The following is a 13,532-nucleotide window of genomic DNA, read 5'->3' on the forward strand; positions in this document are numbered from 1 at the left end:
GAAGTTGCATACTCTTTTAAAGTTAAAGGTTTCCTGCTACTATGTGGTCAACATCACTCGCACATTGGCCTTCCTGACCAGGCCGCGTGACAACGAGCCTTTTGCAGAGACTGGGACGGGTCAAGTAATGTTCAGAATGAGACTCGTTCAGGGTAAGCGTGCACAAATTCAGAATTTCAATTTGACCCCTAGCCTCTAAAAGAATCTTGGAAGGTCTCCTTTACAAAACCATTCCCCAAAATGTAAGCCTTGTGATATATTACTCTTGCGTTCTGAGATCTACAGGTATGTCTATGTAGTAACGGTGAGGAGCTGATTTGGGAATTTGTCTGAAGCCTCTGGGGAGTATAAATGGCTTGTGTTCATCGGGGCACAACAGGATGTTATAAACAAGCTTTTCTTAATGGACAAGTTCAGATGGTGCCCACTGAACACGACCCCCGGTTGTCTTGTTCTGTGTTCCAGACGTCTCGCATAACACGTTCCACCAGGAGGCGGACTATCCAGTGGTGAGGTACCTGAGACAGCCTCTGCACTTTGAGGTGGAGCTGACCAGGTCCTCTGACCCCAAGGTAGCGCTGGTGCTTGACCACTGCTGGGCCACCCTCAACAAGGACCGCGGATCCCGACCCCGTTGGAATCTCATCATTAATGGGTAACATGTTGTTTTTGGGCCTAAACAAGTGTTATTCCACAGGTGTAGTTCCTGAGTAATTAGCAACCTATCATGCTTGGCAGGCCATTTACTTTGGCTACCGTGGCTATGCCCCCATCCATATGTCATGAGTGGTCACAATGGTTTGAGCCATGTGGGGTCTGTCACCAGATCTCCACCCAATATAACACTTATGGGAGAGTCTGGCGCGTACGATCACATGCTTGTTATCACTGACTGGTCACTGCAGCGTACCATTGGAACATGTAAATCTAGTTTAGAAAATATGGCAGCCATGTTTGTCAAGCAAGAACTCCCTAATCCCAGAATGATGTTCACTGTGCCCATTTCCTGAGGTCTTAACTTAGTTTGGCCACTTCAGCATGTGACAAATCTTTGTACTTGTTACGGCGTACACATGACAAGTAGTTTACAGTTAACCAATCAAAAAGCCAATACAACCTTAGCACGAAAGCTAAACAGAGTTGCAAGATATAACTCAATCCATTTTGGGAGGTGAAGTCCTTGGGGGAAGGTATTATGGAGAGGATGATGCAGGAAATATTAAGGAGTAATCCGAATTTTGCCGATATTCATTGCATAAAGTCAAATTTCCAAAATAAAGCATTTATGAAAAATATTTCTCTATTACAAAGACGATAACTTTTGCACATGTCAATTACCGTTGTTTCTGCCCAGTTTCAAACCAGGGACCTTTAGCATTTAAAGTGACAGTGCAAACCACAACACTACAGAATTTGCTGCTTGAATTGTCATCAAGGAGTAAACCAAATACTACAGATATTCATTGCATAAAGTCAAATTTCCAAAGTAAGGCATTTATGAAAAAGAATTCTCTTTTACAAATACATGAATTATTCCATAAATAAATGATCACTGTTTCCGCCCGGTTTCGAACAGGGGACCTTTCACGTGTGAAGCGAATGTGATAACCACTACACAACAGAAACTGCTGCTAGAAAAAAATCAGCAAGGAGCAAATTGAATTTTACAGATATTCGTTGCATGAATTCAAATTTTCAAAGTCAGGCATTTATGCCAAAAATATTTCTCTGTTGCAAATATAATAAATATTGCTTGTGTCAATGAGCGCTGTTTCCACCCAGCTTGAAACCGGGGACCTTTCGCCTGTTAAGCGAACATGATAACCACTACCCTACCAAAACTGCTGCTTGAATTGTCATCAAGGAGTAAACCAAATATTACAGATATTCATTGCATAAAGTCACATTTCCAAAATATGGCATTTATGAAAAATATTTCTCTATTACAAATACGATAACTTTTGCATGTGTCAATTACCTGTGTTCCTGCCCAGTTTCGAACCAGGGACATTTAGCATTTTAAGTGACAGTGCAAACCAAGACACTACAGGAACTACTGCTTGAATTGTCATCAATTAGTAAAACAAATTTGACAGATATTCATTGCATAAAGTCAAATTTCCAAAGTAATGCATTTATGAAAAATAATTATCTTTTACAAATACATGAAATATTCCATAAATAAATTCACTGTTTCCGCCCGGTTTCGAACCGGGGACCTTTCACGTGTGATGCAAATGTGATAACCTCTACCCTACCAAAACTCATGCTTGAATTGTCATCAAGGAGTAAACCAAAGTTTACAGATATTCATTGCATAAAGTTAAATTTCCAAAATAAGGCATTTATGAAAAATATTTCTCTATTACAAATATGATAACTTTTGCATGTGTCAATTACCGTTGTTTCTGCCCAGCTTCGAACCAGGGACCTTTAGCATTTTAAGTGAACGTGCAAACCACAACACTACAGAAACTGCTGCTTGAATTGTCATCAAGGAGTAAAGGAGTTTAGCGTTCATTCAATGACGATTTACTACTCTTTTCCCATTGAAGCTCATATTGACCGGTCTAAGGCGCTGCATTAAGGTCGCAGTCTCTCATGGAGGCGTGTGTTCAAATCCCACTTCTGACAGTTGTTTAGTGCCTCTCAGTAGTCATGCTGGTTAGCAGTAAAAATAAGATGATGAAATAACAACTTCACACAGTGAAATTACAATTTATAATTAACACTATCAAATGCAAACCTTCTGGAGCTGAGCAAAGATCAAGGAAAATAAGAAAACAGCTGTACTTAATAACAAATGAATGATGGGACCATTTCATGTTATTGCATTATAATGAGTCACTGCATTATAATGAGTTACTGCATTATCTTTCAGTTGTAAAATTATCACTTTCTGTAGGCTATGCCTGGTGGCCCATTCACTCCTAACAAGCCTGTTTTCTTCTGCCAATGTTGTCGTGGCCGAGTGATTAAGGTGATGGACTAGAAATCCATTAGGATGTTCCTGCGCAGGTTCGAATCCTGTCGACAACGAAAATGATTCTTTTTGACCCCTCCAGAGGCGGAAGTTTAGTCGTGTCTCTTATACCAATCACATCCTCTCAGATTTGGGATAGGACTGCAGGCCATCTATCCCACCTCACACGTTTACACACCTGGTTATCCATCCTTCTAGCTCTATAGGCCACAGTAGCATAGGTGACAGGTTTGTAGTCAAGCCACAGATTTCAGGTGAGATCTCTCAGATCTCCGCCTTACCGCTTGGCCACCTGATAGAGGAATTTTAAATTCCCTTATGTTTTATTGCCAAAACCAATTAAATTCGCACTCATTTCTAATTCATGATAAGTTGTAAGTTTATCATTTGCATGAATTAGCAAGAGACCAGTCTTAAAAAACAAGTTCAACATTTATTCTTGATGAGTACTGAATGCTCACACACATTACCACAGGTTATAAACTGAAAATGACGTCAGCGTTTTCCAAACGTTCCGTTTCACAAACAGAGGGCCCCTCTAATTCTCAAGCCTCCGCATTATCAGCACGAAGTCAAGGCCAGTCAGCATAAATCAACATTCCCGACCATTTTGGAGATGGCCCATTCCCACCACCTGGAGATTTGTACAACTGAATGAACTTAAAGAACAGACCTTCATTGTTACTTAACTTCCTGACTACATTATATACAATTGTGAAAGGGAGCAAGAGGGACAGTACATTATAGCATTTGGACTAGTCAGTTTCTGATTGGAATGTATACATAATTAGTCATTTCAAACATATTTTCCTCTATCAATCCTCCCTTTGATCAAATATTATACATTCAATTCTACATCTAGTTTTATTTAATCATAAAAAATGAAAGTATAAACAAACTTATCTAACCTTTTTATAGAGGTTTATCAGATTATCATATGAATAGACAAATAATCAACAAATCAATTATAAATGTTTATCCAACTCTCCACATTTCATTAATCAATTCTAACCTTAACTCCAACTGTTTTTAAACCTACATCAGAATCATAACTCTTCCTTCCGGATTTTCGTCACGGCCTTCATTAAAAAAACAGTTTAATCATGGAAACAAATTACAATCTAATTCCCCTTTATCTCATCACTATTCTCATCAAACATAAATTCCCCACAAATGACAGATCCGGATTCGTCCACTTCCTCTGTAGACATGCCTTCAGTCCTCCACAGGTCAGAATCTGGAATCGGCCCATAACGCACCATCTGTTGGGTCATTGATCTTTCCAGAGTCCTGGGAACAAGGCCTCGCACACAGGGAATTAGACAACAGCCGCATAAAATTAAAACAGTCATACAGGTTGATACAGCCCAAAACACCACATTTTTCCATAAATACTGTCTACCCAATTTAGTTCAGAGAAGTATCCACCCCAGAGTTTCTGCCAACCCGTGAGCCAGGGTGGTCAAACCAGCTGAGGCTTCGGGCACTGATTCGTCCGGAGCCGTGCCACCCGGGATGTAAGACATGGTCCTGATTACCACGCCCACTTCCTCCTTTAATCTAATGCAATTCTATTCTGTCAGGTCTTCCAGCTGGTTGCTTCAGTCTGTTCTACAAAACCTTTAACAACACCTTTGGTATTCCTGCTAAAGCGCTGTTGATTACCATAACTATAAAGACACACCTCGTGGAACCCCAATGTTATCAATATATACTCTGTCGTCAAAAGACCCAGATGGAGCATCCCTTCTCTCTCGTTTGACTAACTTCATGTCTTGGTGTTGTATGAGTGTAAAAGGCATTCCTAAATGTACTAGAGCGCATAGTCCAGTCCAATCAGTCGGTAATACCGGCCACAAATTCATTCCCCCGCACAACCACCAGATGTCAGCCCTGGCCACCTTCAACATTTTGAAATCTCCAGAGTTCAACCAGCCTGTCAAATCAGACATGGTCTCGTCAGTGGTAATATTCTCTGTCTTATTGCAGGTACCAACTTCCCCCACGTATTTCCCGTGTGTACTGTATCTGGCCAATCAGTAATATTCTCCTCTCGTCACGGTAAAGGGAGGAAGTCTTGATTTAAATGGAACCTGGGGATATAAATAGTGTAAATCAATACAGCTATCATTACTTGGCATTCCTGCTTTCATGAACAGCTTTACCATACATGCCATTCCCTTAGGGGAATTAATTCCGTTCAGTGGGAAAGGGATAGTTGTTAACTGTGGCTTAGCGTTCGCACATGCGTAGCATTCTTCTTTGGCCACTGATCTGGCCGTATATTGAATCCATTCCAACCATAAGTTGGACTCCCCAAAACCAGTCTCCACCTCTATAACTTCTTTAAGGTCCTTGGTCTGAACTATTCGTACTGCTCCTTTACCCTGGATGATTACACTAGGAATAGCCGTTGTGTTAGAGGGATTGGTTGAACTTCGGCCAATCATATTCTCCTTATCAACTCTAACTTCTGCCACCTGGAACGGTACCATAGTGTCAGTTGAAAACTGGTCGAAGCCCACATACCATAACCCGAGATCCTGAGTATTGACCGCCTTAATGTTAATTCGCACCTTTATACAATACTTCCTCTGTTCGGGAACACAGTCCAAAACGACAACCGTTACTATACTCCACCTGGTCCCAAATTGAGTGTATGGGTTTACGTAGCCATCTCTTTCAGTGTGAGCTATGACCTGGCTCCACGACTTATACGGTGATTTACACAAATACTTCCCATAGAGTCCCATGGTTCTAGACTGCCAAGGGGTGAATGACCCCAATTGATCTACACAAAATTCTACTGAGAGATCCTTGCCCAATTCCACCCTCACTTCCTTACTATTTTGTTTCAGTGACCTTCTGAGAATCTTAGGTAACATCCCATTTCCCTCATCTAGCACATGAGTCAAATTATCCTCTTTGGCACTTTCCGGGGGATCATGGTGAATCAGGAATATGGCCCCCACAATAAAACAGCTCAGGACGGTCAGTGCACACGTGAAGCCCCACCCTCTCCCCGAGAACATATCAGCAGCCAGAGGCCAAGCCATCACTTCACTTCTATGAACGCTCACAGCTGGGGAAAGGTCAGGTATAGGGAATCTTCAGAAGGAGTTTGACCCCCGTTCCATATGGGTCACGGTTCCTCTCCTTCTCCTGTGATCGCTCGACAGTGCCAGTGTGACCCACCCTCTTACAATGTGTGACATGTACCCAGGTAGCTCTTTCGGCTATTCTCACCGCGAAGGCAGTCACCAGTAGTACTTGGAATGGTCCCTCCCACCGAGGCTGCTTCCAGTTTTTTTCTTCAATGATTGGATCCAGATCCAGTCTCCTGGTTGAATCTCGTGTGCCACCTCCCTCTAATTCTCCTGCTGGGCATAAAACTTTTGACATACGTGTTTGATTAATGAACAACCTCCTCATGTGTTCCACCATACTGCTTTCTATTTCTACATTTGCTTCCTCCAATCGCCCTAATTGGGGCATTCTATAGGGTCTACCAAAAACCTTCTCAAATGGAGATAGCCCCTCCCTATCAGGGGTTATTCTAATAGTCATTAACACTATGGGCAGGCATTTTATCCAGTTCATTCCAGTACTTAGGTGTGTTTTCCTTAATCGACCTTTTACCGATCGATTCATGTTCTCGATAAGGCCAGCGCTTTGGGGGTGATAAGAACTATGTTTCTTCATATTTATATCCAATTTCTGACCTATATGCTCAATTACTTCTGGTAATCCAAATCGCGGAATTATCTCCTGACATAATGCTCTAGCCACTGTTTCTGCGTCTGCTGAGGATGTAGGAAACACTTCTACCCATTTGGTATATTTATCAATTATTGTTAAACACCGCTTCTTGTTTTCACTCTTAGTTAATTCAATATAGTACACCGTGAGCAAAAGTTTTTAAAATAGTTAGTTATTCCATATGCTACAAAGTGCTGTTTAACCATTCCTACCATCCCCCCCTGTTGATACATGGCTTTGCCCATGTATCAATACAGCAGCATATTTAAACAGTGACTTAGGTAAAACAGGTAGATTCCCTTTATGCCAAATACCTCCTCTATCTACAGCTCCCATTCTGACCCATTTAGAAACTTATTTACCCACTATGTTATCTTTGCTCTTCCTGGCCCCCCCTCTAACTTCTCTGCTCTCCCACCTTCAAGGTCTCTGCGGTGCGGGGGAGGGCTCCTCTGTATGTTTCTCATGTTTTCCAAATTTGAACTACATGGGAACTACAAACCCATGGACCCTCTTTTAGAAAAAAAAATGTCTATAAGCGGCTTTTCTCCAAATTCCTTAATCAATCTATCTTAATCCCAACAATAATCCTAACTCCTCATAGATGTCCTATATTCCTGTTAAATATAATACTATTTAAAAACTTATAATCTAATAGATGCTAACCATATTAAAAATCCTTCCTACACTAACAAGCCCTCTCCTTGGGGACCCTCAGTATTCTATCTGACAATAACATGGGTTTAATATGTGTTGCAAAGTGTGGAATAAAACTTTGGTCCTGGAAAACAAAGTAAAGCAGAACAAAGCATTCTTATAACCCATCTGGTCCTCTCAGCTATTCTTATCCAGCATCAGGTGGGCACCATGCCACCCTTCACGACAGGGAGAACAAACATACATGGGTCATCCTCAGTCAGTAAATAATACAGGAATTAGGGTCAGAAATCCAGTAACCACCATACCGGTATACTTACCAAACCAGTCTCCCAACCAGGGTGGACAGTCAGACTCCTCTACCCCCGCCATGGTCCTCATCTCAGCAGATAGTGCATCAAGCCCATTTAAGGCCCTTAGATATACTACCATCTGGACTGGTGTTATTAGGGATATACGTACAACATTGTTCACTGAACATTTTGTAGACTACCCCCTGACTAGCAAGAAGCATATTCTAAGCAAGTCCATTCTGTATAAGACAGCCACAAATTGTCCCTACCATCAAAACCAGTCTCCGTGCCTCATTGATCAATAGCTGAATAGTCTAACATTAATTACCTGAATGGGATTTTTAGCATAGTGGTGACAGGTTCGGTCCAGGGGTGATAGAGGAGTGTGTCTGGCCCCGGTCCGTCTGAGACCTCCGGTTTTGGCAGTACCTTAATAGAAAACACACCCACCGTGTCTGTCCCGGTCCTGTAAGTGCCTGCATCAGAGAGCTTAATAGTTTTGATGGTTAGTAGGATTTCATCACCTTTACAAAGTTCAACAGTGCTCCCAGGTTTCCCCCATATCATGGAAAGCCTATCCACCTTTGTGGGACCCCCTATGCTATAAAGATATCCTCTTCTCCAGTCCCAAAACTGTCCCAAGTTGGTTATCATACGGACACCCTCCCCTATTACACAGGTAATGTCTCCCGTCTTTTGACACTCCTGTAACCGAGTGTTAAAACCAAACAAAAATATCTCAATTTCTTCCCTGCCCCGTTGGCTCTAAATATGTTATCTTCCACTATTTATTCTCAATGATAAATATTACTTTCTCTCTGTTACAATACCAAATCCCTAATAGCCCATTCAAAAAACTTCACAGCTAATGTTATAAGACAGAATCCTGAACCACTTTCTCCTTTGCGGTTCAAACAGTAATTCTAACCCTCAACCAAAACTGCTTCATTTCTAATGAATTTACCTTAATACTAGTAACTCAATATGACCCCATTCATTATACAAATGACTCTCCCCCGAGGCTGATCAGACCTTGGGAGCCAGTCATGATAAGATCAAAAGGTCATACCATATTAGGCATAAAGAACCCTTTATCTTTTGAATAGAAATAGTCACCTGTATAAATCAAACCCCAAAATTGACTATAACCAATAAACAAATAAACAAAACACTTTTATTTCAACTTCTGAAAGGTTTACTCGAAGCCTCGATACACACTCTAATAGCCATACAGTTTGCTCCGTTATTGCCAGTTTTCTGGTGACAAAAGTGTCGCGCTAGTGACGTCATCATCAAGCGCTCAATCTTCCAATTCGTAGCGACTTCAAATGATTTGTAAAAAATTATTGTTCGATTAACCAAACCCAATTTGTCACATCTGTTCAAATTCTGAATTATAATTTACCACCCCAACCAATCATCTCTAAATTCGCCAATTTTATAAAAGCTTTTCGATGGGCATAAATCATAATTGTCTCTTTGTTATCATTTAGAATCCATTTTGCTCTAAATACCTGTCTCGTCTTTGACTTAGTATTTTAATTACACTCTATTCCCAATACGTTATTCACTTGTCTAATTACAACTCAGACCAGCATTAGCGAGAATGCAGAGAATGCCTTGTCTCTGGGAACAGGGAAATCCCCTTAACCCAAACATTTACTCCTACAACGACACCCAATAATTCTTATGATCCCTTCACGTCGTTCGTTTTAAATCTCTTGATGTATCATGTAACTTATTTTTCTCTCTTCAAATTGTCGTCCCACAATATTTTTCCCCACTGTCATACACTCAAACCACTGTGATTACCGTGCACTGTCCCTTTAAGATAAGACTTTTCATTTGTTCCCCGCAATGAGAACGGAAACCAGATCGTTTTTAGAATACGTTACTTTTTTGTTCAAATTCACTGGCGTTACCTTAACCAAACATCAATAATCAGAAAAACAATCACAACTTATTACGATTAAACTATTCTTACCTAATTTATAGTCAAAAGCGTTGCACTATATAGCCCCATTTGAGTGTCTAGCAATTCCGTTGCTTGGCTATAGACACAAATCTGCCCGCCTTTGTAAAATATATATTCCCTATTCCGATTGAGTTCAGTTTTAAATTATAATCAGAGTAAACCCAACCGAACTTCTCAATTTAATTTACCCTAACATTTAACGTACCCTGTTTTTGTGTTAAACTTCTCATGTCAATTGATTCATAAATAGCCATAACGTCCAGGCAGGCTGGAATTGTATCTCTCCGTTATCCCCTCCATTTAACTTTAGGTAACTCTCTCTCTTCTATGATACATCTATTTAATTATGACTCCCATCGAAATATGAGCGAAATTGTTTCGCCATTTTTTTTAATGACTTCTTTTATCAATTCTATCTAGAACACATAATATCTGTTCAGTTATATCTTTTGCAAACACTGGCGACCGTATTTTTCAGGCAAAACATGCAAATAGGTCAATTACGATCTAAAATCAATTTTAGTTCAACGGGAACCGAACCGTGGATTACCGTTGGTGAGACGGCCGCGCTCACCACTCCCCTACCAGCACAATGGATTTTGACTGAGACTCTCCGCAAATATACCCATTTTCATAGTTAATTGTATTTGTTACTCCGACATCTAGACAACAGAAAATAGCCCAAATTTAAACGCCCAACGTTTTCTCTCAGTTTAGGATTCTCATTAATCTCGCTCCATTTGTATCTGTTTTAGAAGGGGTTCTAACTTTTCGACATCTATGCGTCCGTCAAAACCATACCTTTTTTCCCATTTAGGACAGAAATCTACATTCCTTCTATCTTTTTGTTTCATATAACGGTAATCTTCCGTCTTTGCAGAAAGCAGTTTAGAAGTGTTACTACCCATTATAAATCCTTGCCGTTCTTTTGTAGCTATGGTATCTAATCACTTATCTATGCCTTTCTATATAATTTTAAATTCTATGTGCGTGCAGTTCTATAAATTTGTAATTTACCGTTACTTAGTTACTTCTAGTTACTATCCTGTCTGCCTATGTGTGTGTTCCTTTAAAAATAATCAGTATGTATTTTCCATCTCGGTCGGGTGCGTTTCTCATGATTTAAATTTAGCTCTTTTATGGATATCTTAACAATAGCTTTGACTTTTGAAACAAACATTAGGTCTAACCTAACAACTATAAGCCCAGGGTTTGTAAGGCCCTAGTTAAAATCTTATTTTCCGGTTGTGTCAGTAAAGAACTCTAATAATCGTTATCTCACGCCACTAATTGTTAGATTTTCCCTCTCGCCTGGAAACATCATGTCTTAATCTCGCATGATTAAATTTAGCTCTTTTATGGAAATCCTACCAATAGTTTTGACTTTTGAATCAGACATTAGGTCTAACCTAACAACTATAAGCCCAGGGTTTGTAAGGCCCTAGTTAAAATCTTATTTTCCGGTTGTGTCAGTAAAGAACTCTAATAATCGTTATCTCACGCCACTAATTGTTAGATTTTCCCTCTCGCCTGGAACTGTCATGTCTATAGATATGGCTTTTATCTCATTTCTTTAGATTTAAGTTTCCCTCTCCTCCTCATTTGGATATTTTCCGTAGTATTAGTTGAATCGGGACGGTGATCAATACTGCCACTATTTAAATGACCCATCCGGTTATCTTGCGCATTCTTGCCGTCTCTCTACGCCCAGTATTTGTACAAGATCCCGTCCTATCTCCCAATACCTATTTAATATCCCTTCTTAATCTCGGGCTGGTGTGCCACTCATGACTAAGTTTTAGTTTATTTATGGTAGTGCACCTTACCACAGGTTATTTTCGAACCTGCTTCCGTATATATCGGTTCTACAAAACCCATTGTATGATGATCATACACCCTTGTGGGGATAGCAAAGTTCTCACTATTGATGAATTCTCACAACATCAATTAAAAAACTCAATTCCCCCAAAATCAAGAATAAAAAATACTGACCTTATCGCCGACTGGGAAAGCAATGTTCGTTGTATCTAGTCACTCTCTCTGTTCTCTGTGATAATACGCAGGCCTGTTTAAGTTAACCTCAATTCAGAGGTCAGGTCTTTAGTAAAACGAGTCAAACTCGTCCGTGCACGATTTTCAGCGTATTACCTTCAGATAACAGATAAAGATATTTAGATCCGGCTCGAAGGACCAAATTGAAAGAGGAATTTTAATTCCCTTATGTTTTATTGCCAAAACCAATTAAATTCGCACTCATTTCTAATTCATGATAAGTTGTAAGTTTATCATTTGCATGAATTAGCAAGAGACCAGTCTTAAAAAACAAGTTCAGCATTTATTCTTGATGAGTACTGAATGCTCACACACATTACCACAGGTTATAAACTGAAAATGACGTCAGCGTTTTCCAAACGTTCCGTTTCACAAACAGAGGGCCCCTCTAATTCTCAAGCCTCCGCGTTATCAGCACGAAGTCAAGGCCAGTCAGCATAAATCAACATTCCCTACCATTTTGGAGATGGCCCATTCCCACCACCTGGAGATTTGTACAACTGAATGAACTTAAAGAACAGACCTTCATTGTTACTTAACTTCCTGACTACATTATATACAATTGTGAAAGGGAGCAAGAGGGACAGTACATTATAGCATTTGGACTAGTCAGTTTCTGATTGGAATGTATACATAATTAGTCATTTCAAACATATTTTCCTCTATCACCACCATGCCACTCTATTCTGCAAAGATATTTATCAACATTCAGGAAAGTAGAATTTGTGTAATGTGAATTTGGCACACAAATAAACTCAGTGGAGAGCCTTGGGATTGAACCAAGGACCTCATACAAAAATAGCATGCACTCCCCCTCTGAGCTTCGATCCCATTTTATTTGCAGATAAAATGCAATATTAATACAATGTACTTTTTCTATACACCACTCCATTGAAACTACAATGAAATGATAGCAGCAATTCTAAATACAAGCAAGTATGGACAGTCATCTAACCCATGAACTTCAGTTTTTGAAAATTATGCAATTGAAGTTGGCAACCATGCCACTTCTGTTCCATAAATGTACGAACAGGGATTGAACACATGTTCTTCAGATTACAAGAGCAAATTATTTAGCACATCTGTTTCCTGCTGAGAATTTCAACATTCTGGAAAGTAGGAGATGGGTCATTGCAAAAATGTTAATGGAGAAGCTGGGGATTGAAACCAGGACCTCATACATGCAAAGCATGCACTCTACCACTGAGCTACATGTTTCTTATTTCTTTTAATTTCACCTATAATTAACCAGGTAAGCTAGTTGAGAACAAGTTTTCATATTCAACTGCGACCTGGCCAAGTTAAAGCAAAGCAGCGCAACACAAACAACAACACAGAGTTACAGATGGAATAAACAAGCGTACAGTCAACACAATTGAAGAAAAAAAGAAAGTCTATATACAGTGGTGGTCCTGTGTAGCTCAGTTGGTAGAGCATGGCGCTTGTAACGCCAGGGTAGTGGGTTCGATCCCCGGGACCACCCATACGTAGAATGTATGCACGCATGACTGTAAGTCGCTTTGGATAAAAGCGTCTGCTAAATGGCATATATTATTATTATTATTATTATTATTATATTACAGTGCGTGCAAATGGAGGTAAGGCAATAAATAGGCCATTAGTAGCGAAGTAATTACAATTTCGCAAATTAACACTGGAGTTACGACCATACCGGCCTGAGTACGCCTTATCTCGTCTGATCTCGGAAGCTGGTTAGTACTTGGATGGGAGACCGGCTGGGAATACCAGGTGCTGTAAGCTTTTTGTCACAGCCTTGTGGAATTTCAACTCTTTGTCCGTTTTTTCCCCACAA

General features: G+C 40.1%; 1 protein-coding gene and 1 non-coding gene across 2 annotated transcripts; one reads left to right on the forward strand and one right to left on the reverse strand.

Moving 5' to 3' along the window:
* The first annotated feature begins 2,957 nt into the window (after positions 1-2,957).
* On the forward strand, positions 2,958-3,039 carry trnas-aga. Its single transcript has one exon. It is a non-coding gene; the product is annotated as a tRNA-Ser (tRNA).
* Positions 3,040-4,491: 1,452 nt separating this feature from the next.
* Positions 4,492-11,837, reverse strand: LOC124039948. Its single transcript, XM_046356533.1, has 2 exons — positions 11,660-11,837; positions 4,492-6,375 (listed from the first exon to the last, which is right to left on the reverse strand). The coding sequence occupies exon 2, from the start codon at positions 6,037-6,039 to the stop codon at positions 5,020-5,022; it is 1,020 nt and encodes a 339-aa protein (XP_046212489.1). The 5' UTR covers positions 6,040-6,375; positions 11,660-11,837; the 3' UTR covers positions 4,492-5,019.
* Positions 11,838-13,532: the final 1,695 nt, after the last annotated feature.

The sequence above is a fragment of the Oncorhynchus gorbuscha genome, linkage group LG07 (assembly GCF_021184085.1).
Source record: "Oncorhynchus gorbuscha isolate QuinsamMale2020 ecotype Even-year linkage group LG07, OgorEven_v1.0, whole genome shotgun sequence".
NCBI lineage: Eukaryota > Metazoa > Chordata > Actinopteri > Salmoniformes > Salmonidae > Oncorhynchus > Oncorhynchus gorbuscha.